The 25,209-nt window shown below is 42.9% G+C and overlaps 3 protein-coding genes across 9 annotated transcripts in view; 1 reads left to right on the top strand and 2 right to left on the bottom strand.

The window, feature by feature from the left end:
- Positions 1 to 1,691: 1,691 nt before the first annotated feature.
- NAT9 (N-acetyltransferase 9) lies at positions 1,692 to 12,203 on the bottom strand. Of its 3 annotated transcripts, none has more exons than XM_083148072.1 (8): positions 12,117 to 12,203; positions 11,960 to 12,043; positions 8,526 to 8,635; positions 8,269 to 8,406; positions 2,866 to 2,925; positions 2,683 to 2,777; positions 2,381 to 2,537; positions 1,692 to 1,881 (listed from the first exon to the last, which is right to left on the bottom strand). In XM_083148072.1, exons 2-7 carry the CDS (start codon positions 12,034 to 12,036, stop codon positions 2,394 to 2,396), a joined length of 624 nt encoding a protein of 207 aa, XP_083004198.1. In that variant the 5' UTR covers positions 12,037 to 12,043; positions 12,117 to 12,203; the 3' UTR covers positions 1,692 to 1,881; positions 2,381 to 2,393. The 3 variants fall into 3 exon arrangements, with proteins under 3 accessions (XP_083004198.1, XP_083004199.1, XP_083004197.1); XM_083148073.1 differs by having other exon boundaries at positions 11,960 to 12,040; positions 12,127 to 12,186; XM_083148071.1 differs by lacking the exon at positions 12,117 to 12,203 and having other exon boundaries at positions 11,960 to 12,105.
- Positions 12,154 to 25,209, top strand: part of SLC38A12 (solute carrier family 38 member 12) — a 42,063-nt gene continuing 29,007 nt past the window's right edge. The window contains exon 1 of one of the 2 annotated variants that reach the window (XM_083148069.1): positions 12,154 to 12,305. The gene's annotated coding sequence lies outside the window, so the exon portion shown is untranslated. Of the gene's footprint in view, positions 12,306 to 16,857; positions 16,974 to 25,209 lie in introns of those variants that run through there. The other variant, XM_083148070.1, reaches the window with a different exon arrangement.
- LOC146008601 (uncharacterized) lies at positions 13,889 to 22,173 on the bottom strand. Of its 4 annotated transcripts, none has more exons than XM_083148068.1 (3): positions 21,576 to 22,173; positions 16,385 to 16,630; positions 13,889 to 16,342 (listed from the first exon to the last, which is right to left on the bottom strand). In XM_083148068.1, exon 3 carries the CDS (start codon positions 15,719 to 15,721, stop codon positions 14,246 to 14,248), a length of 1,476 nt encoding a protein of 491 aa, XP_083004194.1. In that variant the 5' UTR covers positions 15,722 to 16,342; positions 16,385 to 16,630; positions 21,576 to 22,173; the 3' UTR covers positions 13,889 to 14,245. The 4 variants fall into 4 exon arrangements, 3 of the variants coding, with proteins under 3 accessions (XP_083004194.1, XP_083004193.1, XP_083004192.1); XM_083148067.1 differs by having other exon boundaries at positions 21,756 to 22,173; XR_014444537.1 differs by lacking the exon at positions 21,576 to 22,173 and having other exon boundaries at positions 16,385 to 21,342.

Genomic DNA, 25,209 nt, shown 5'->3' with positions numbered 1-25,209 from the left:
TCTACGACTCTATCCTTTCACATTTTAGAAAATCGGAGTTTACTAATTTGACTTTCACTTTATGTGAGATTAAACACACCTGCACCATCTATCTAGATTTGTATTAAATCAATAGGTCATGTTCCTATCACTTTCTCAGTACTCATACATCACATTGGCTGTTCCAAAAAAATGTATAGTCAAGGATGATAACATTGGAAGTAATCTGACTAGTGTGGTAGATAGAATTTCATGTTACAGTGAATCTTACAGTGAATCTTCTGACCATGAACATTGTAATAGGATGATGTCATGAAGTATGTCACAAGTCTGACATTGGTGAAAGGTAAGGAACTTTCTCCACCTAGCTATTCCTTACTGCTCTACAAACAGCTACAGACTAACGCAGTGGTTCCCAAACTTTTCTGAATCAGGGTGCCCTAGAGTACCAGCAGGGTGTAACTAGAACTTCGAGGGATTGGAAGTTAAAAATCGTGGTTTTGCCAATTAAATTGACCGTATATAATTTTAATTGGTCCTGGACTGCCAACCCAAGGAAATAGTCCTGAGGCACCCCTGGGTGCCATGCAACACAATTTGGGAACCACTGGACAATATTTATGTTATATATGTGTTTAATACTAAACTCCGGTACAGGAATCCTGTGCTTAAAGCAGACTACTCATTAACCTATTTTAGGCATTTGCTGTAAAATGTATTTTATTGTTATGGACACATATCACTTGTGTTGGGTAGTTTTCTGTTTCCCAATCTACAAATGTGCAGAAAGGATCTCGTCTGACCCCCCAGCAGTGATGAAGTGCCCTGGAGTGAAAGGACCCAAATTAATATTATATTTAGGAGCAAAGGGGGGGGGGACTGATGACTGTTGAGCAGTATTCACTGATGTGATCTCGGGAAGGATAATTGGTCTCTGGTCAATAGACTGACACAATATTGTTACATGCATATAGTCAACATGGTTAAAAGCCAACAAACATTTTTTCTTTTTTTATTTACTTTTTCATACCTTACCATATGCGTAGACTCTGGCTGGGAACATTAAGGCGTTCCGAGTGCAGTGTTAGAGAAGCGAAGACACCTTGCCCGAAGCATGGCAAGCTAAGCGAGCCATGCACACTGGCTGGGAGTGTACACTCATTTGGGGTAGATATGCTGACACCAAGAAAACTTTAAAACTCACCTCGACTTTTTAATGTGACGAGTATTTCCATGTCGATCTTTTGCTTGTGTTGACCTTCTGCATATTAACCCTTTGAGATTGACCTACACACTGTTGCCCTTTTGGCTTTCGACCTTTTATACTACACCCGTTGAATTATGGTTGGGGGCATATGAAGCCACTGGGTTTTGTATATTCTTCAGTGGGTTCTCTGGACACTGTTAAGAAGTGATGCGACTGTTATCTATGACCACTGGGAGGAGGGTGTTCTACTACTGGGGAATTTATTGTTACTAGGGTTGTGAGTGGAATTATCGCAATGGAGGGCAGTGGTACATAGGAGAAACACATTTAAGATTTTTTTTTCACAAATATATAATTTATCTTTTTTTAGGACAATTTGGGGTAATATTTGGGTATATACAAAGATCAAACTGCATTCTCTGCATGGCTAGCCCTACCAAAATACTGTCAAGTGAAAAAGGTTAAAAAAACAAAACAGAGAAATTGATTAGTTATTAAGTTTGGGAAAGGAGAAAATAATCATTTATTTTGCAATTGTCATAATGGAATAAGTAGAAACTCAGTGTAAATATATTTTAATTGTTGCACTGTCCATGCTAGAACGCATGCATTTTTCATCTTCTGTCATTTACATCATGTTTCAGAACATAAAATGTCTCGTCCCAAGCCAGCTTCTTCCACACTGAATAGATCTTCTGCCATACCCCAAGAAATAAAAATAAAATAAAAGCATGAAAATATATCCAAAAAGCATTTAGAAAAGGGAAAAAAAAACATTCCACAGCTAAACATGAAATTAATAAAGGTTATGTGTAGAGAATTCCCACTGGTAAAGTCAGAAGGCACACAATCGTCATCTGCCAGGACAACAGGATTCACTATATAGGGTAGATCAGTGGTAGCCAACTCCAGTCCTCAAGAGCTACCAACAGTTCACGTTTTCCACACAACCTAGCACAACTGTACACATTTTAAAAGATCCACATGTGGAGCTAATTACTTCACTTGTGATTCTGTGAGGAGACCTGGAAAACATTAACTGTTGGTAGCTCTCGAGGAGTTGAGTTGGCTACCCCAGGGGTAGATGAAGATCAGCTAAAACAACTGAAATAATAAAGTCAGTTCTAAAGGGTTAATAATCCATTTTACAACCATTTACATACTTTATATAAGTACCCAGTTTGCATCACTCACCTAATGAGAAGTATTAATCCACTGAGTCTGTGTTGTTCCGTTTCATATTTCTATAAGACTCCTCTTTAACAGGAGTTGTGTCAAGTAGCCATTGCTTCTCTGCCATATTCATTTTCCAGTGCAAAGTCAGCTCCTGAAATACTGTGCTAAGTGATACCTGATAACAGAGAAGACAATATTTATTATTTATTTATTAACAGTTTCATATATTCAGCATATTCCGTTGCGCTTTACAAAGGATGCGGTAAATATGCAGCTCATATCGGCTGGGTAGTTGTTACAGGAGATGTAGAAATACAAACCTCCACAAAATGCAGTTTATTGAATAGTCGAACACTTGCCAAGTTCTCTTGCCCTATTTTCGCTTGATACGTAGTAATCCCCAAAGTTGTAGCACCTGCAAAACAGATACAATTGGAGAATGAAACTGTGCAACTTTAGGCTATATGAGCATCTACCAAAGAGAAACTACTTCCAAGACTTACCATAAAATAACATGAGTCGAACGGATTCTTCGCCAAACCCTTTTCCCCGGTACATGGGTTCTAAAATACCAAAATTCAGGGTGACTGTTACAAACAACATCCAGTGGATGGGGAAGGCAATCATTTAATGCAGGGGTCCTCAAACTATTTTGCTCTGGGACCCCATCAGACAATAAAAATAATTACAGGACCCCAGCAAGTTACTGCAGAAGGTCATCACATCACATATGTAGGCAGCAGACAGCACATACATGGCAGCATTGTGGAGGCACAGAGTGATGGGAGGAGTCTGATATACCATAACCCATCACATCACACATGTAGTCAGCAGACAGCATATACATGGCAGCATTGTGGAGGCACAGAGTGATGGGAGGAGTCTAACATAACAGACAATTTAACAGATTTTTTAGACTCCTTGAATTACTGACTGAGATTAGAAAAGTAATCAGCCTGATGGTCAGCAACATGGAGTCGTGACCCCATGCTGAGAAGGCCGGGACCCACTTTGGGGTCAGGACCCACAGTTTGAGAACCACTGATTTAATGCAACTACTAGAACTCAAGACTGTCTCAAATGATCAAAAATGGCATCAGGATAAATATGTTTTTTTTTAGTAGCAAGTGGTATTTCGTGGCTGAGGTGTATGTACTCCCATTGGGGAGTGTATCTTCTGTGACTTTGTGTATAATGGGGCAAATGCATTAAGCCTTAAAAAGAGATAAACGCGAGGATGATAAAGAGTGATAAATGTCTAGCCAGTCAGCTCCTAAGTGTAATTTTTCAAACAGCCTATAACATGACTCCTTGTGTTTATCTCTTTTTAAGGCTTAATACATCTGCCCTTTTATGATCAATAAATGAGGGCACACAAGAATGGTAGATGCGTTTTGATCACATCTACACTTAGAACTAAAAAGGTGGATCTGGGTTGTAATAAGGTATACTCTTGTAGACAAAGTTTGAGGAAGGCATGTTCACAAACATACTGTAAAGGTTATGCAGAGCTGGATGTAAGCACAAATATACAATTTTTGGAGACATATGTTTTGCACCTAATATAGGACAAGTACAAGTGCACACTGATAAGAACTAACTTATAACAATTATGCTACAGAGGTTTGAGTGGGGTACTTGAAAACGTATCACAAAGTTGGCCGGTACTATGTCTATGCGCCTGACCTATTCTGCTGAAGTACAGATCTCGTCATTGGACACACTACGGATACAGACATCAAGTGATAGACAGTCTGCAGTAGTTTAGCGTTGGAAGGGGGGGGGGAGTGGCCTCTGCTTTCCCAAAACAAAGGCACGTCCCTTCTGATTTGGGACATTTGGCTGCTATCACCCCCTGGCCGGGCTGCCGCTTTCCCCCCATGGCCGCCGCCTGGCTGTGCTGGCCATAGAAAATATGGCCCCGGCTTTGACCATTTTGAAGATGGCCGCGGCCGCCCGCTGGTCGCTCTTGTAACTCCCTGCCCCAGGGGCTGCTCATTTCTCTCATGCCGTCGGGGCAAGGTGACTGCTCCAGTCCCGCTCACATGGCAGCAGCAGCACACGCCGGCCGGTACAACGCTGTCCCCGATTGCGGCGCTCAGAGTATCCTCCTGTGCTGCAGCAGCACAAAGAGCCCCAGAGACACTTCTGTCTTGCTGCAGCGCCGCTCCGTCTCTCTCCTTCCCTCTCGCACTATGCTGAATTAGCAGCAGCAGCAGCTGTCAAACTGTCAGCAACCTGCCCACTAATGTCTACCCAGCGTCCTACAGGGGTCACTATCGCTACTACCAGCCCCCCCCCCCCCCCCCCCCAGTCACTAGTGCTACTACATTATACCTCCCCCTGGCTGCTTCAATATTTTTCCCAGGCTGGATTGATTTACCAATCCACCCCTGTTGAATACCCCCCTATATCTGTGCCAAGTAAGCAGCTGAGATGCGCTATCCAACCACATCTGAATAAGGCCATGGAAGCCTTTGATTCTAGACATGTACACAACTCTACATATAGAATGTAAAGCTTTTTATTCTATTTAATTCTGTTTTGAGCAATGCACATGTGAGTTGCTCCTCCCCCTGGATGTGAAAAGTCCTATAGCCCACTACAATTTAGCAACTACCTTAATTGCAGAGGCTTATCACACACCTACTACCCTCTACTCTTTTTCTTCCCTTTCCTAATATTCATTTATCCCCACAGAAAAAGCATACAGTGAAAATTGCCATAAGACAGTGGTTCCCAAACTGGGTGCCTCAGGACACTTGCAGGGGTGCCTTGGGTTGATGGACTGGGATCAATTCATATTATTAATGGGCAATGTAACAGGCAAAACCAGTGCTGGTGGCTGCCAACCATAACCTATATGGACAAACAGAAGCAAATCCTGTCCCTCACCACATAAGTGATATATAAAAACAATGTACTTAATTTTATATTATTTTTCTGAATTTCTCAATAAGAAACATTTGGCCTAGGGGTGCCTTGAATACATTTTGATGCTCTAAAGTTCTGTGATTCAAAAAAGTTTGGGAACCACTGCCATAAGACAATACCGGTTTTTGCATCTTGCCTATTTGCTTGTTCTGCTCATTCTCAGACATTTATGGTAATTTCTTCTGATAGGTACATTATATAGCATTGAGATAATCTGTGAGGAGTAGGTTACTGAAATACATTGCATTTAGATGGGAAATGCCATGCACTGGTCGTGAATTGTTTTATTTTTAGAGCACATTAATTGTCAGTCATAGGTGTTTGGAGATTGGTGCAGTAAGTGATATTAGAACAAGGACAGACTGTTCTTCCAGAGTATTATGAAAATATTATTGATTGCATGATTCTTTGCACCAGTTAGTTGGATTATTTAACGGAGAAGGATATTTCTCTAAATCTTAAAACGACCTCTGCATATTTTCACAGGCTGTCTTATAGTGATAATGTTTTCATACACATAAACCATACATATGTGTGTGTGTGTTTATAATCTCTGCACTGTTCGTCACTGTTTTTTGTTCATTTCTTACTATAGGCCTGATTCAGACCTGTTCGCTAGGCTGCGTATACTCGCAGCCTAGTGAACACATCAGCGCCGCCCCACCTCGCATGCAGCCGAAGGGGAGCGAAATTATTTGATGGTTGGTGGCCATTGAATGATTAGTGAGAGTGCTAAAAAAAAAAAAAAAAACACAGGCGTGCCTATGAAAGCGCTGGGAGTGTGTGGCGTCAGATCCAATCCAGATATGCAGGGCTCTCACTCTAGCAGGGTGGCGGCTTAACTGAACACGGGCCGCTGCAAATTCACGGTCTGCGATCAGGTCTGAATTGATCCCTGAGCTTGTATACAGAGCAAAAAAGAACTTGTATTGGGAACAATCTGCTGCTGCTACATTATAGCACTTCATATACAGATTCAGAAACTCAGTTGAACACAGAGATTAAGAGCCTTATTTTGGTTCATTCTTTCTGACAAAATCCTTCTTAGATGGGCAAAACCATGTGCACTGCAGGTGGGGCAGGTGTTACTTGTGCAGAGAGAATTAGATTTGGGTGGGGTTTACTTCAAAGTGAGATCTATATTGCAGTGTAAAAATAAAGCAGTCAGTATTTTCCCTGCACAGAAACAAAATTACTCACCCAAATCTAATTATCTCTGCACATGTTACATCTGCCCCCCTGCAGTGCACATGGTTTTGTCCATCTAAGAAGGATTTTGTCAGAAAGAATGAACCAAAATAAGGCCCTAAGTGTCATAGCAAACTAATCAGCACAGCTGCTAGACACATTGCATTGTGATTAAGACACATTTTTGTCATAAAAAAAAATGCCCAGCGCTAGAAGATTGGTGTGACAAGATGGGCTGTTTGGGATGACTGCAGAAAAGATGTATGAGGATACATCCGTATGCCTAGAAAATTTAAATAAATACTACACTGCTGCGAAATGTCTGTAATAACTTGTTTATTTATTTTTTTTCTTTTGTGTGCAAATTTGTGATGACTGCAGATTGTGATCTATACAATGGGATTGTATTTACGTTGTACATTTATTGTATATCATGCTTCAATAAAGAAAAATATGGTTAAAAAAATAAAAAAAGTCATCAAAATAATCTATAAGTAATGTTATAATTAATATTTTGTACTCAAGCAAAAGATTCTGGTGTGTATTGGCTACACCATTTCGTCACAGTACTACCCCGTATATGTGTGGATCTGGAGCTGACTTGCGGAATCGTAATCATGTGACACAAGCCAACTACCTGAAATACCTGGTTGGGAGTAAGTATGCCTGATCCAAACTAGCTTCATATATGACTTGTGTAGAGCTGGATGTATCTTGAGATGTTTCCAACTCAGAATATCGTTGTAAATACACTATTTATACATTTACTAATTTAAGTGTCCAACTCAGCATCAATCACTATATAATGGAAATTTACTAAAATGAGAGTTATATTTCAGATGGGATGTTCCTATGAGCAATCAATCTAGAAATAAAAGTATATAAACACGTGCTAGAATCAATGTATAAATAAAAAAGGGGGTTAAGAATTTATTAAACACAAATGTTTCACTGGCCAGTGATACGAATAGACATTAAAACATCAAATATACATATATTGATAGCTAATAATTAATTATCTAATAAGACACAGTTTGCTAGTTGTGAGAGTAGCCGGTGATTTGTTAGCATACAGCATCCGTAGGACAGTTACATGTATTATTTATTTACTAACAGTTTCTTATATAGCGCATACATATTCACATCAGTCCCTGCCCCAGTGGAGCTTACAATCTATATTCCCTAGCACATATACATGCACACAGACATTCTAGGGTTAATTTTGCTGGAAGCCCATTGACCTACAAGTATATTTTTGGATTGTGGAAGGAAACCGGAGTAAATCCATGCAAACACGGGGAGAATATACAAACTCCGCACATGGGCCATGGTGGGAATTGAACCCATGACCTCAGTGCTGTGAGGCAGTAATGCTAACCATTACACCATCCGTGCTGCCCAACATCCAGTTGTTCTTTTATGAATGCTATCCATAGTGTGTCATCAGTTTTTAGGACACTGATTGGTATTAAACAAGGCTTAAACAAAGCAATCAATCAGATGCTATCTATTATCTTCTAGAAGGTGCTAAATAAATAGGGAATAAATTCTGATTGGTTGCCTATAGCAACATCTCATGTGAAATAGAACTCCCATCTGAGTAAATTCCCCCCCTGTGTCCCTGTGATAATCCCATAATGTTTAATTGATTGAAGCTATGGCGTGAATCGGACATTCGTAAAATGTACCGCCAGTAGTCCAATCCTATTTTAGGCAAAAAACAACCATACTCTTGTTTGGGGGACTGACATTTCTGTTACACCTTAGTCCTGGGGTAAGATTACCTGCAATCATGATTTCAATCTCTGCTAAAGCAGGATTTTCAGGATCAACCAAGAATAGATTGACATCTCCTACCATGCACTGCTCTTCTGGGCATCCCTGATCCCATTGTATTGAATCCAGGATTATGAAGGTGCACTCTGAAAAGAAATGGTGGATTAGTGTACTGTACATTGTAGTGTATTATACAGTATGCTTTGTGTCATGAAGTAAAGACAGAAACGACCAAGCGCGTTGTTGCTGTGGACTTAACACTCACTGTCACTGTCCTCTCTCCAACTGCGCTGCATGTCATATTCCTGACTCAAAGTCAGAGGCTCGGAGGCTGTCAGTTTCTGTAACTCCACGGACTTCATCCACTCATGGTACCTGAAAACAGAAGCCATAAAACTACAATTATATGGTAATATAGGGATGCAGATTGAAGAAGGTAATATAATGTGAAAGGATGGAAGCAATGATATTCTTTGCACATTAAAATGTAGAATAGATTTAAAATAGACAAAAAATTAATTTTTTAGAACACTGAGCATTTTTTCTTTATGAGGTGGGCCTATTTTCACAGAGCTTAAAAGGTCCATACACACTACGCCAATCTGGCCAACACCAAAAAATATTGGCGGGTCCCCCCCACCCCCAGCAGGGACCCGCCAATATTTTTTACCGGTCAGTCTATCTAGCTTGAAAAGCCGGGTGCCAATATTATTAGTCCTGTTTTAAAAACGGCTCTCAATGGGTGTATGGCCAGAGTCATATTCTATACATAAAAATAGGAGGTTCTACAACAGCAAATTGAAGAAGGTTAGCGCTTTTAAGACTTCAACTTTATAGGCAGGGGACAGACCAACTGCAAATATACGTAGCCATCATATTTTAATTCAGGCTCATTCTAGTCAAAATCATGGTCTCAATCAGAGGCAATTTTTTTCTTTCACCCGTCTTTTAAACCTAGACGGACTTTACAAGTCACAAACCCACAATTGTTAACACACGTAAAAGTTTATCACTGTATTCCTTTCTATACTTGCAACAGTGTTTCCTTCACAACAATATGTTGCAAGATTCTATATTCATGGCAATCTGTTTTCAATATCATCACCATAGGCGTAATGTGGCAGAACATATTCTTTATCAATTATTTATGAACATACATAAAAAGGGGGTACACATAATTGAGTTTTGGGACACCCTATTAAGAATCTTCAATGAAGGGGGTTATTTCATAGTTTTCATTTAGCCCATACGGCACTACTGTGTTTAACATCAGGATCCAATAGGTCTCCCTCTTTATAAGATCTTTTTCCCGATTCCCTCCCCTCTTACTTTGAAAAACTTGTTCTATTCCCTTGAATTTTAATCCAGATGGATCTTCATTATGTGCACTTTTAAAATGCCGCGGGATGCTATGATTTGTTACCTCATTCCTTATACTGTATGGCGGACATGTTCTAGCATGCATATTTTTAGAGGTCTCTTAGTCTTCGCTATGTAAGACATTCTGCAGGGATAGTTTATCATGTATACAGTAAAGGTAGATTTACAATTAATCAGGTTTTTAATTTTATGTTCCTCCTCACCATTACTGTTCTTAAAGGTTTTTGCTCCTTTTTTCGGCTAGAGCACACATCTTACACCCATTGCATGGGTAGAATCCTTTTAAACCCCCCAAAGTGGATAGTTGCATCTTACATTCTACAATTACAATCAAAAAACACCTATTCATACCCCCCACACACACACCAACACACCCCCTCCCCCCCATACCTCAAGTGCCCACAGCAGCACCGCAACTGACCATTACTCACCCTCTGCACATTTGCACCTAATCTCACCACCCCCAGTATCCCTGCACCTGCCACTACACCACTTACAGTGGCAAACGCAGGATTTTCAGAAGGGGGTTTCCAGAGGGGCGGAGCAAAGCACGGAGATGGACACTTAGGTGACCCAGTATATGCCTGGTCAGTTAAAGTATTATAGATAGACCAAATGTATATAAATAATAAGTATATATATATATATATATATATATATATATATACATACATACATACATACAGGGGCGTCAACAGCAGTGTATGACCCCTGGGCATAGCAATGTATTGGGGCCCCTACCGATCCTCCAGCGGTAGGGGTGGGGGAAGCTTTAATGTCCCGCAGGTGGTAGGGGGTATTATATCAACCGCTCAGCATGTAGGGCCTGGATCAGTAATTTCCACTAATTACCCCATTACTGTACAGATGGTGGGAGATGGGGTGGGAGAAGGGGGCATTGGGCTGAATGAAGGGGCCCTGATACATAACTTCCAGGGTGGTAGATGATGTTTAATATGCAGAGGAGGGGTGTATAGTGGAGTGGGCTTATTATTCATAATTTTCTGGTGAGAGGACAGCTTGCTTGACTGCAGATATCTCCAGTTCCCGGAAATAGATTGGAATTAAAAACTAGAGAATCCCACCTACCAAATGGTATTGGGGACTAGGGGATCAGAGTTCAGGAGGCAGAGCAATCTGCCAATGAGTATATAAAACTACATGCCAGGTGTGTGGAGCTGGAGCAGTAACCAGCTGCTGGAAGGCTGATATCTCTGGTTCTGGGAATATTACAGACAAGCTACTATTGTCCCTTATAGGGGGAGAGTCCCAGCTTTTGGAATATACCCTCAGAAAAACTCTAAAGGTGGCCATACACACGTAGATTTATCTTCAGATCTGGCTGGTTGGAACAAAAACCTGGTTATGGATGAGAGCAAATGACAGTTTACCATTTGCTTGGAAATGCTGGAAAAGAGACAAACTGTCATTCATCCATAACCATGTTTTTGTTCCAACCAGCCAGATCTGAGGATAAATCTTACTAGTGTATGGGCACCTTAAGCATACCTCCCAACTTCTGGCCGGAGGAAATAGGGACACTCGCGCGATCGCCCGAAAAGGGGGCGGGGCGTATGCAAATGAGGGCGAGGCTTATGCTAATTAGCCGCGACCTCATTTTCATACGAGAATAGACGCTGTGCGCATGCGCACAGCGTCTATTCTACTAGATTGGGGGGTCTCCCAACTGCCACCCCCCGCAGCGGGACAATGCCTGCCGCGGGTGGGACGTCGGGACAGGACCCGAAAATCGGGACTGTCCCGACGGAATCGTGACAGTTGGGAGGTATGCCTTAAGTCAGACAGAACCTGAAATATCTGACTGGGAAGTGCAATTAACAGGCTTGGATGGGGACCACTAATTTGAAGTCAGATATCTCCGGTTCCCAAATGCCGATTTTTAAAATTCTTTTACCCATGGAAAGAGGGGAGCCTCAGCTTTCAGACTAGGGTCCCTAGACTCCTGGGGGGGTTCTGGGTACTCAGAAACCTCCCCCCCTGTGTGCGCTACTGTCTGGTACAAAAAGCATGCTGCTGTAGTACATTGCATGCGTTCTGAACTAGATGCAATGCGATCTAGTACACAAAGTACATTACTCTGGGTATGGGCACCAAAAAATCCCGCTAGGTCACATTGCGTATGCGATCCATAGTAAATGGGCCACCTAATCTCTTCGTTTTGGATCAGCAAGATTTTAACAGCTAAGTGTTACATTACTACCACATTCAGTAACCATGACATGAAGGGGTTTATTATAGCAAAGTGTCTTTGAAAAGAACATTGTTGTAAGATGCTGTCATGTACTCTCACACAAGTACCTGGGTACGTGGTGGGGTTCATACGGCACCAGCAGCACCCGCTGCCCTCTAAGCGCGGTGTCCTCATTCAGACGCATGGCCCTGCAGGACATAAAACGATTACTTAAAACAATGCATCGTTAAAGTGACGTCAGACCCCGGGTAATTCTCTCAACTGATTGCGTCACCTGCACGTCAAGCACAAGTCCCGCCCTCACCCGGCGAGGAGAGGCAGCGAACCCGGAAAATACGAGATCCGGCCGCACCGTGACGTGGCTCGCGCCGATTGGCCCGTAATGCTTGTGATATGTTGATACCTGCTCATGTGACTTACAGCTCCGGAACACAGCAGCTTCTGCAGTGGCAGGTAACCAGGGGCAACGCGGGACGGGATGGTTTGCAGGGACCCCTGTGGGCTATGTATTCTAGCCATGGGCTGTGTCTAAGCGCAGTGTCTGTCGCTTACATCTTATACTGCTGCCTTAGGAATTCATATGGGAGAATGACTCCTTATAGGTGTCATGACGTGTCTGTGTGTAGCTGACTTGCAGTTCCGAAACAGCTTGCAACACACTCATCCCTTATTTTTATAATGGTTTTTATCTTTATTTTTAGAGATTTTCAGCTGCATTCTACACTTTTGTAGCTCCAAGATGGTCTGTTCAAACTACCCAGTGTCATCTTACCCACTGTAATCCCTTTCCTCTTTGTCAGCATTATGGTCTGCCTAATGCCACCTATTTTACAGCTGTGGTGTTCTCAAACTAGCCTTCAGCTTTACAGAACACATTCAATGCTTTGCACTGCCAATGTCATCTCCTTTGAAGCATTGCCAGTCCCTTTCTCACATAAATTACACTATTGCTTTGTTATTCTCCTGCTATCTTTAGCCTTACAGCTGCAACCTACCGTTATAATGCCTCAATCTCGCAGTCTGTCTCCACTCCAGTCTGTTTCAAATGGCTTGGCAAGTTTGATATTTATTTTGATATTGTACCTATTTCACATATTTTGCCTCATTGGGAATCTGTAAACTGGCTACTCCCCTTCAAATACCTCATACATACATACATCTCTCTGATCTATTTCTGACTTCTGGGACTCTCTTCAAACTATTGACTCTTTACCAGCTTTCACCCTCCACAATAGACTTCATTTTATCTACATCTTTCAGACCACATACCAAGGTGCAGCCATGGTCACTGAACACTGGTTTTCAAACTGTCACAGTGGATTTAAATCCATTGAAGCTGAACGCTTGACCTCTAATATTGCCTGGACTTAAGGTGCCCATGCACGTAACAATTATTGTATGCAATTTGGACTAGATCGCATCACATACATTTTCCAATGCAATGAGATGCAATCTAGTACTAAATGAACATACGTTTTGAGCATTCATCGCACCCAGCAATTGTACCGTGTATGGGCACCTTTACTTCTGCCAGCGCTTATGTATGCTGCTCTCTATGCAGTAAACAGAATCCAAGCTCCTGTTCACACTGCCCAGTAACATAGGTTTTTCAGGTAACATACTGTAGGTATCAAACACAGGTGGCTACCCAGGTTGGAATCTTGGGTCACTAGACCCAGGGTTAAGCCACAAACCAGGTTTTTGCGACCATGTGAAAGGGTTATTCTGGTTTCCGATCCTGCCCTCTGCAATAGACTGCTATACTGCCCTCTACTCTGTGGCGTTCGTAACATTTTTGCTCTCCCCCTGTCAAAAAAGTTTCTGCACCCCTATTTTACAAACTGGGCTGTTTCTTGGCAATTTGGCTCCCAGTGTGGACAGTAAAAATATGCTGCCCCTGAAGAGAATCGATCATACGCCGATGTATCGATTGTCTGATCTATTAATTACCTTATTTGACCTCAGTGTGAAGACCCCTTAGAGCTCCGTGAGAGTGTAACCTCATATGATATGACCAGTAACGATGACCACAGATACAAGGTTGAACTCTGATTTAATGATGACGAAAACAACATATTTATACACAACAAACGACGCTGGTTCAATTACATGATTGGTTAATATTTGGTGCAGAGGTAGGGAAATAGCAGTGTCTTTGTGGGGTGGCTTATACATCGCCTTGTGTAGTATTCGTTAGTTATGAGAAAGCACAGAATGTACAGTGTCTAAGGAAAGTAACAAAGTATAGCAGCGAGTACTGGAAAAGAGCCAGGATATAACCACCTTGAAATAAGCAGGGACAGACACAGAGAAACAAGATGGCTGATTAACCCTTCAATGGAAACAAGATGGCTGATTAACCCTTCAATCCCCTCTTAGAATCAATGTCCTTTTTAGACAATTTGATTCTTGTAGATGGCATCTTGTTTGGTACGATGGATTTTAACATATTCACTATAATCTTCTGGTGAGGGAAGGCTTTTGGCGAGATCAGTGTACATAGCAGGTGTTACATTATCCAGGTACTTGGAACCAATTTTCTTACATATGGGAAAGACACAATATCCTACTATCATAAGTACAATAATTATAATGAGAATAAACATGCCTATTTGTGTTAGTGCGTGTTTCCAATCGTTTAGCCATCCAAACCAGCTACTCCAGGGGTCCGTGACACCTGAGTTCTTCTTGAGTTCGATGGATAAATCTTCTAGATGTTTAATAGCTAGGGTAGTTTTCCCATTAGGACCTGTGTTGTCTGGGATATAAGTACAGCATCCATCAATCTTACCTATGTACACACAGGTTCCTCCTTTCTCGGCAAGCATCATATCTAAAGCCATACGATTCTGAAAAGTCATTTGAGAAGTGGCTTCTAACTGTTCAGCTATACCTTTTAAAGCATCTCTAGTATCATTCACAAAACGTTGCTGGTTATAATATATGTAATTTATCCAATTCACATTCTTATTGATTGTCACCTGGGGAAGCAGAGACTCAAAGCCAGCAGCGACTTCATCTCGAGCCTTGAATTCATCTGGAACTCCCCGGGGGACACCAATAGTATCGATATACACATGTGGATCGAAACTTTCCTTGGGGGCATCTCTCTTAGCTCTAGAGTGTGTGTTTGTGTTACCTGTGGGAGGAGGCCGAGGAAGGTTGGCTGGGAGGATGTGAATGGGCATGATAATCTTTGCCAGGGCACATTCTCCTTTCCAAGGGTTGTCTAGTTTTGTCCTCAGCCTCATATCTCCACAGATAAAATAGATATCTCCCAAAGATTTCTTCATGGTGGGTATGGTGATATGTCTTCTTTCAGCACAATACCCATCAGGAAATAATTTCAATTGTACAACATTTTGATCAGTACTATTAGAGAAATAACAAGTGTAATTACCGGGGTAAATAGTTATAGTACTACCAGGGTTGGTATTCTTTGTCATAATGGGGTATTCCTTTTTCCATTGTTCACATTTGGCTTCTTCTATTACAGTGTCAGTGTATAAACTAAAAAAGCATTTATCCTGTTCAGGTGGTATGTGTATGGGTACAGTACCTAAATGGGGTCTGGACTTTCCACACACATAGCAATCAGTTTGATTAACCTTGCGGGCATTATACTTCATCCATTCTAACCAATAGTTTACATCAGAGAAACCTGTTTCCATAGACATGGTATCTTCATACGTGGGATTATCAATGGCTAACATATCATTAAAAGTAGTGACATGTGGTTGAAGGAATGATGGTGGTGTTTTAGGTTTTACAGTGGCTTTGAGGGCGGTGTATTCTGGGTTATCGTACATGTCCTTTAAATGGAATTTTCCTCTTGGGCCCCCGTTTTCTCCTGATTGATGTTTACCCATGACATATAGTCCGGGATCGCCGGGGCTGGGTTTTCTAGGTTAATAATAAATTGGCTATTGCAAGTGCCCTTTTTTCGTAGGGACATACGGGTTAGTAAGGATCGACCATGGGACCATTTATGGAGGCCAACATCGGGGCAATATCCCCAGTCTTGGCTGCTCTCAAAGACAGTAGTATCTGCTCTAGTGTTCCACCCAACAGCCCCCCATGAGTTGCAAGAATCTCCCCAGTAAGTACTAGTGACACTGATATATACGTGACTTACAGCGTGTGGTGTGTGTTGGATGTTACACAGCCAGGGCAGCGGTGGTTCTCCTCGATTCCCGCCTTGATTGTTTGAACAAGATACAATATCACAATAAGAAAATATGAAAGTAGCAACAGTTGTACTAGAAGAATTATACCAGAAGGTAAAACGTCCATCATTCTGAGTAATATCAACTTCAGCAAAACAGTTATAAAGAACAAGCCCGAATAAAATCACTAGGGCTAAGGTGGGGGGAGTCATATCCTGTAGCGTCGTCCTCGGCTTCAGAATGTTGTACCCCTGATTCCTTGTCACCTCCAGCCGGCAGGTCTTCTCCAAGTTGGAGGTCAGAGCCACTGGCCCCCGTTATTACCTCGTCCTGTTGGAGGTCAGGGCTGTCTGCCCTCGTTAGCACCTCTCTCGTCCCGTCTGTGTCAGTCTCGGGATCGGTGTCGACCTCTGTGTTGACGTGTGGTGGAGGTGGAATTTTCTTTACTCTGGATGCATGGATCCACGTTGGTCCTTCGTCGGTGAGGACAGCCGTCCTGGTGACTGCGACCACTTCTGTCTCTGGTCCGTAGGTGAAGTCTCCGGGGTGCTTGTTTCTCGGCAACACTTTCACTACGACCTTGTCTCCAACCCTGAATGGGTGAGTGGGTATCTGTGGATGAGAAGGATTCTTAAAGATAACATTTTGTTCAACTTCATTAAGTTTCTGTATTAGGGATCTGACGTACTCTTCTCTTATTATTTCTAAGTCTCCTTCTGTGGTAACTAAAGGGTTCTTTGCCCAGGGAGTGGGGAAAGGTCTGCCCATCAGTACTTCAAAGGGGGAGTAACCTAGAGTCTTTTGTGGAGTCATTCTCTGTGGGTGATATGGAATGTGAAACTTCCATTCTATTTGCAGTGCTTTGACTAATTCTGCTGTGACTTTGGCTGTGAAGGCTGAACCTTTATCGCTATTGATTTGGAGCGGGCATCCTCAGCGCGGAATGATCTCTCGCGTGAGTATGCGGGCTACTGTTTTTGCATCTTCTGATTTAGTGGGATAAGCTTCCTGCATTATTGATATGTGTAAAATCTATTTGAAGATGTGTGAATGGTGTGGTTGGGTATTCTAGATGTTGGTGTCTTGCTTTATTTGGGTTGTTTGGGTTGTTTCTAAGACACACTATACATCTACTGATGTACTGTTTTACAAGTTCTTTGGCATTAGTAATGTAGAAATCATTGGAGAGGAGTAAAGTAGTTGTTACTATACTATGGTGTCCTACTCCGTGGTAATGTACTATGAACAATGATGCACTGGTTTGGGGTATACATGGTTTCCCCTCTTTGCAGATTAATCCAGTCCGTGGATTCTTCTGCAGTATTGAATATGTCCAATCTGATAGATCTGAATTAGAGGCAGCAGCCTGTAATTCTGTCAGTAGGTATGTATCATCTAACGAAGGAGGCGAGATGACAGCAAGAGTGAGGTTATATGTTGCTATAGTGGCAGCACGTTTAGCAGCGGTATCAGCAAGAGCGTTGCCTTTGCTGATATCATCCTTTCCTCCAGTGTGTGCTTTACAATGAAGGATGGCAATTTGAGATGGTAATGTAATGGCGTGTAAGAGATCTGTGATGAGTTGCGCATGTGATATGCCTTTCCCATCAGCGCCAGTGAAGCCTCGGCGTTGCCAGATCATACCATGATCATGAACAACTCCGTAAGCGTATTTGGAGTCTGTGTAAATTGTGACAGGTTTGTCTTTGTAAATGTGACAAGCTCGAGTGAGTGCAATGAGTTCTGCAGCTTGTGCTGACTGTAAGGGGACTGTCTTTGCTTCAAGGGTGGTGTTTGGAAGTTTAACCACTGCATATCCTGCCTGGTACGTGTTGTCATTGGGACGGCTGCAGGAGCCGTCAACAAATATTATGTCGGCATCGGGGATAGGCACAGTCGACATGTCTTGTCTGGGTGAAGTTTCTGAGTCAATTGTCAGAGTACAGTCATGTTGAGGCGGCGCCTCGTCGTCAGGTCCTTTAAGACCTAAAAGTGCGTTTAGTACAGGGACAGGTCCTTCTGTGTTTGTTGCGTATTTTACAGTGAGAGAAGGGTTCCCTAGTAGGAGTACTTCATAGCCGCTGAGTCTTTGGGCAGACATGTGTTGTGTGTGTAGACCTTTGAGGATGGAGAGGACATTATGTGTGGTATGTAACACAGTAGGATGTCCTAATGTAAGTGATGTGGACATCTCAACAACCATTGCACAGGCAGCCAGTGCTCGAAGACAAGCTGGCATTCCTTGCACAGTGACAGGCATTACCTTTGAGAAGAATGCGACTGGGCGCATTTTGCCTCCATGAAGTTGGGTCAGTACACCCGCCATAGTTGTACATGTGTCCCTTGCAAACAAGTGAAATGATAACATATAGTCCGGGAGACCAAGCGCGGGACTCTGTACTAACATTTCTTTCAATTGTTTAAATGCAGAATACATTTCATCTGACCATTGTATAACCTTGGGTTTGTCTTTGAGTGTGCATTGTCTCAAGATATTATCATAGTAGGAACAATCAGAGATCCACTGTCTGCAGTAACTTACCATACCCAAGAAAGACAACATATCCTTCTGGGTAGTTGGGGTGACCAGGCCCAATACAGACTGTATGCGTTGTGGACTGATTTTTCTTTCTCCCTCAGAGAGTACAAAACCCAGGTAATTGACATGCGTTTTACACCATTGCAATTTTTCTCTTGACACTTTGTGTCCACATTCTGCTAACCAGTTTAACAATGAGATTCCATCTAACCGGCTGGTCTCCTCGGTGACACTACAGAGAAGCAGATCATCTGCATACTGTAGCAGGACAGAACTATGGGGGGGGTGCCATGGAGCCAATGTGGCTTGGAGGATTATGCTATAGACCACTGGAGAGTCAATATAGCCTTGGGGTAAACGACACCAGGTTAATTGTTTACCTTCAAATGAAAAAGCAAAGAGTAATTGGGTCTCTGTGTCTATAGGAATGCTAAAAATGCGTTTTTCAAATCTATGACATTAAAGTGGGTTGCGTTTGCAGGGATTGCTGAGATGAGTGAATTGATGTCAGGTACTATGGGTGCAATAGGAACAATGAGATCATTTACTTTTCTCAAGTCTTGTACGAATCTAACAGAGCCATCGGCCTTAGCAACAGGGTTGATAGGTGTCGAGTAAGGTGAGACAATGTACCTGAGTATGCCTTGTTCGAGGAAGTCATGTATCATAGGTCTAAGACCTTCAATCTTTTCTGGTGAGAGTGAATATTGTCTGCAAAACACGGGTTGTGTATCTGGTTTGAGCTTGGCTTTGTATGGTGTACAGGGTATGAAGCCAGTGTCATAAGGGCCAATGGTCCAAATTCTATCATCAATTTGATCAAGTGAGTTGTCCAGAGTATTTTGTAGTGACACAAAGTGTGGGGAGGTGACTTGGAGCCCACTCCCTTGTGGAGAGGGTGAGATGGAGATGTGGAATTTACTAAACAAGTCACGGCCCAGTAAGTTAACAGGACATTCTGGGATGATCCTGAATTGGTGTATCCCTAAGTGTTTTCCCTTGTCAGAGCGTATGATAACTGGGTCAGTCAGGTATGTGTCAGTGGGTATCCCGTTGATTCCCATTGAAGGAGTAGTCTTTTGCAGTTCACCATCATAGTTAAGAGAACACAAAACACTGGTTGTTGCCCCACTGTCTACTAGAAAGGACAGTTTTTTATCATCAACATATAATGTGATGAGGGGTGAATCTTCCCAATGAGTAGTGAACTGTGGAAAAGATGGGATACCCTCCTCCGGGCCCCGTCAATGTGCAGGGTCAGACCAGTCCACTCTGAAACGTACATGGTCTTGAACTGATGTTGAGTGTGGTCTGTATGGTCCCTGTTGGGGTCTGGGAGTGTAAGGTTGTTGTGGTTTCTGGGGAGGGAGTGGACAGTCCCTAGCCCAGTGTGTATTCCGGCCACAGTTGAAACAAGTTGTTTGTCTTGGTACTGCACCAGTATTGTTGTAATCTCTGTTGTATGGAGGCGCACGGGGTGTTGGACCCTGAGGGGGTCTATATGGTCTTTTCTGGTTATTTTGTGGGATCCCCCTATTTGGTCTATTGTGCGGACCCTTATTACTGTTCTGGAAGTTGTGAGTAGAGGAAACTGCAGTTTTCCTCATGTCAAAACAACCAGCTGATTCTTTCTCATATAAGTGCTCACTAAATTCAGTGAGTTTGTCAGATGTCCAGGTAGAGACATTCTGTTTGACTGGCGTGGAAATGGAGGGGTGTAGGTTATTGATAAAGGTGGAAATGAGTAAAGGGAATATTTCAAGAAATAGTCCCGTTTCCTCAGTCCAGCATCTTTTAAATCTCTTCCAAAATTCAGTGACTGTAGGTTTCTATTTACATGAAACTGCAATAGGCAGCGATGTTCAGTGTTAGGGAGAGAGAGGCCAATACTGCAGCTTCCCCCTCAGACCCCCCTCTTCCAGCAAAGACACAGAAGCCTAGCAGGAATCCGCCGTACACCCTGAGAGCTCAACAGAAAATAGATCTTTCAAAGCTGAACTGGTGTACGGTGATTTCATTCCACATGTCAGTTATCTCCTGTGCTTTGTTAAGGGGATAGTCTGCAGCTGTTTACTATATTGCAGGGATCGGGGTATTAATACTGGGGACTTGATTCCAGTCCCATCTATTATATTGTCCACCTCATGGATTAACAAGGTAATAATTTGTGGGCAACATATTCCTTACATATTTCACTAGGTAATGGGGGTGGATAGACTGTTTTATTCTTACTATTATTTCCACCCATGTCGGGGTATGATTGTGTATCAATATTTCTGACTATGAATGGGAGCGTGGAAAGTTCTTAATACTCAGACCAGGGGCACCGTCTTCAGTCAGGCAGGTCGGGACCTGTGGCAGCAGACTGTGAGGGTTGGTCTTTATCTGAATATTATATGAACTATATTTCCTCTAGATACATCCCATTAAATATAAAAGTACAAAATGTTAGTGAAACAACAGACCGTCTACGTGACGGTGGACAGAGTCTTGTTGTTATGTTGCTGAGAACTGTATGTGAAGCCTCACGTTGCGTTACTCCGAGAAGGAGAGCATAAAGTCCGCAAGTCTGTTGGCATACAGTAGTCAGATTAGACAAATGGTGAAGTTATTGTGCGTGAACTTACCAGCCGCACGGTTTACAAGGAAATACAGATATCACGAGTGTGTATACTCACCAATCACACAGGGATATTGAATGAAAGAAAAACTTATACTTTAAGACAATACAATAAAGACAATTGGCCAATAAAGAATGGGCGTTCAAAGTGAGGTACTATTTAGACTAAAGACCCCAGGTCTCCTTCGTACTCCAAGTACGGCATCACTATTTAGACTAAAGACCCCAGGTCTCCTTCGTACTCCAAGTACGGCATCACTATTTAGACTAAAGACCCCAGGTCTCCTTCGTACTCCAAGTACGGCATCTGATCCTAGATCAGGTTATGTGCACAAAAATAGAAGACTTTAACTTCTATGATAGAAGACTCTAACTTCTATATAAGACATTCAACATACCCCAGGCATGGTGTCACAGGTTCAGGATCGAGTATGTCCGTAACCTCACAACAGATTCAGGCAGACTGTAAAATCTTTATGACATCTGTGTAGGAATGGACCTCGCATCCCGCGGCAGAGCCCCCACTTGAAGAGAATCGATCATACGCCGATGTATCGATTGTCTGATCTATTAATTACCTTATTTGACCTCAGTGTGAAGACCCCTTAGAGCTCCGTGAGAGTGTAACCTCATATGATATGACCAGTAACGATGACCACAGATACAAGGTTGAACTCTGATTTAATGATGACGAAAACAACATATTTATACACAACAAACGACGCTGGTTCAATTACATGATTGGTTAATATTTGGTGCAGAGGTAGGGAAATAGCAGTGTCTTTGTGGGGTGGCTTATACATCGCCTTGTGTAGTATTCGTTAGTTATGAGAAAGCACAGAATGTACAGTGTCTAAGGAAAGTAACAAAGTATAGCAGCGAGTACTGGAAAAGAGCCAGGATATAACCACCTTGAAATAAGCAGGGACAGACACAGAGAAACAAGATGGCTGATTAACCCTTCAATGGAAACAAGATGGCTGATTAACCCTTCAGCCCCCCCCCCTCCCCCCCCAAAAAACGATAAATAGAATTTGCACGTACCTATGGCGTGCCCTTTCTGAGCATCACTGATGCTCATTAGAAAATATACCACACACTGTGATGCTAATTAGACAATATACCCCACATCCTAATGCCCATTATGCTCCACACCTTGATGCCCATTACACATTATGCCCCACACAGTCATACCCATTATACATTATGCCCATTAAATCAATTTACCAGCTATGATAGTAACTGATATACTATATAAAATACCATATGGTATTATTAGGCAGGTATACAGTACTTTGTAATAACCTATGAATTGCCTGTTATTGCGTCTCTCTCTCTCACACTCACTCACTCACTCACTCTCACACACACACACATCAGTGCCAGAATTCACGTAGACAGAGACACTGGCCAAGTTGGGACTGGGAGCTCCTCCTCCTTTCCTACCATCTCTGTGCCTCTGAGCTGTCAGAGCTGCTCTCCGAATCCAATGCCTGACCTGCTCCTCCATAACACTCCTTCTGAATGTTATACTGCCAGCATGTCTGTGTCAGTGGTGCCTCGCATGCAGGCTCTGCTGGGATTATTGAGAGTGGCCACTACTGCCTGGGGTGCACTCGGGAGGGAAGGAGGCATATTGTTACTTTGATGCCGGTCTCTGCTGCAGCTCCTGCGCCTGCCTGTCACCGCAGTAGCATCTGGGACCCGGCGCTCCGCGCAGACTCTTCATGCGCAGGGTTTGCGGGTCCATTTTTACGCCACTGCCTCTACCAATCTCTCTAGATTAGGCATGGCCAACCTGTTTCTTTTCATCTGAGGTATGCTAAAATTGTGGCAGGGTATGCTGGGTTGTGTAGCTGGAGTAGCACAGGTTGGCCAAACCTGCACTAGATCATCATAGTATTTCCCTTTCCTCTTCGACCCTTTGGTCATGTCAGACCTTGTCCTACTCGTACAGTATTTCCATTTTATGTTTCTAGGTGCAATGTTATTTTATTTTGTTGTATGATCTTTTTTATTTTATATCATATCATATGTGCACAAGCATTAATATCCATAAAACCTCACACAACCACTGGGATAGCTGCTGTTTCCTGATGCTATGGGGTCACTTCTATTCTCTGCAGTGTGAATTGACATACTGTGTAGTACCCACACAGGTAGATAGATCCCAATACACTATGAATAACACATGAGTAAGTTTGATCTGTATATTAAAATGACCATGTGTGCTAGAATATATCTGCAAGACTGTATGCAACATAGCACAGGTCTGTAATCAGACAGCTACAAGCTTGCAATAACTAAATGAGAATACATTATTGTTTGGCATATTTTATTTTAAATGTTGTGAAAACAATTTGATGGTAAAGAGAATTTGTTTGAATAATTAACCACAATGAAGGACAATGCTGCCTGCTTTGGACCTGATGGCTCCCAATGGTCGATTGATGCATGCAGTGCTAGACTTCACCTATAGCAGCCGCGTCCAAAGGATTGAGTTAGGCCCGCTCCAACCCTGATGCCCCCAGACCTTTATGTAGGACAATGCATCAACCGAGATTGAGAGACGGACAAAAGGCTAACTGACTAAAACCGGTTGAAACAAACAGACAGTGGTACATATTATAATAAGCAAATGTATTTTAACCAAGCGCAGGGCACTAATTACAGTCACAGCTGCCGTTTATAAGGGATACTCAACCCTTAAATATAAACCAAAAGAAGACATAAAGTAAACGGCGCTAATGGACTATAATGCAAGTATCTTAATGAAAGTAAAAAATATTTATTTTTCACAATATAAAATTATTTCTGCAATATCACCGGCCGGTGAGACAATTTCGTACACTTCAGCGGCCAAATGTGATGTCGGAGTTGGCTGCTGCATTGAATAGTGGATGCCGGATCCATTCCAGCAAAAGAATTTTGGGTACTTGTGTAGTTTCACGGTGCCACCGCGCGCACAGTCTGTGTTTAATGTTTCTGAGAAACTTGGCAGCTTGCCAGACGCTGTGTTTATGGTGCGTGTGCCTCTCTAGATGTAATCTACATTATCAGCGTAGTGCTGGCGGCATGTAAACTGGACACCCCGGCACACAAACGGGGCTTCTAAACTAGACACCCTGGCACACCGCTAGCAAAGGGGGTGTCCCAAATGTAGATGCTAAAATTTAGACGCTTTAGAGCCTAAATTCACTCTCCCTGCACTTTGCGCGCACAGTCTGTGTTTTTAGTACCGCGCGGGCAGCATAACGTAGTCAGTCAGAGTGGTTCGCAGTTAGCGTAGTCAGTCAGTAGTAGGATTGTGTGAGAGACGGAGGTGTATGATGGCAGTGGCGAACCTGACTATGGCGAACCTGACTATTTTCAGTCTGCCGCAGACGGAGGAGGAGGCGGTGGCATTCCTGCAGGCCCACCAATTCCTGCCACACACCCAGACCTGCCCCAATGGGCACCCCATGAGGCTGAGTGTGAGGGAGCGGATGTGGCGCTGTCACATTCGCAGCTGCCACAAGAAAATAAGCGTCAGGTCATCACAGTGGTTCAGGGGGTCTCATCTGAGCTTTGTCACCCTGATCCGCTTCGTCTACTGCTGGGCTGAAGAGCTTACCAGCATCAAATTCTGTGACCGGCAGCTCAACATCTCTCAGAAGACTACTGTCTTGTACAATAACCTGATGAGGGAGGCCTGCACGGTGGACCTGTTAGCGCAGCCTCAGCAGCACATTGGAGGGCTAGGTACCATTGTAGAGGTGGATGAGAGCCTCTGCGTCAAGAGAAAGAGCAACGTTGGACGCATGCTGCCCCAGCAGTGGGTGTTCAGGGGCATCTCGAGGGAGACAGGCCAGTGCTTCATCACTGCAGTGGAGCGGCGGGATGCGAGCACCCTAATGGCTGCCATTGAGGCCAATGTGGAACCGGGTACCACCATCTTTAGCGACTGCTGGAGGGTGTATAACACGCAGCAGTTGGAGCAGGCCGGGTACCAGCATGCAAAAGTGAACCACAAGTACCACTTTGTGGATCCTG

This window comes from Crinia signifera, chromosome 6 (genome assembly GCF_055691185.1).
Source record: "Crinia signifera chromosome 6, ASM5569118v1, whole genome shotgun sequence".
Lineage (NCBI taxonomy): Eukaryota > Metazoa > Chordata > Amphibia > Anura > Myobatrachidae > Crinia > Crinia signifera.
This window is presented reverse-complemented; position numbering and strand designations above follow the sequence as displayed.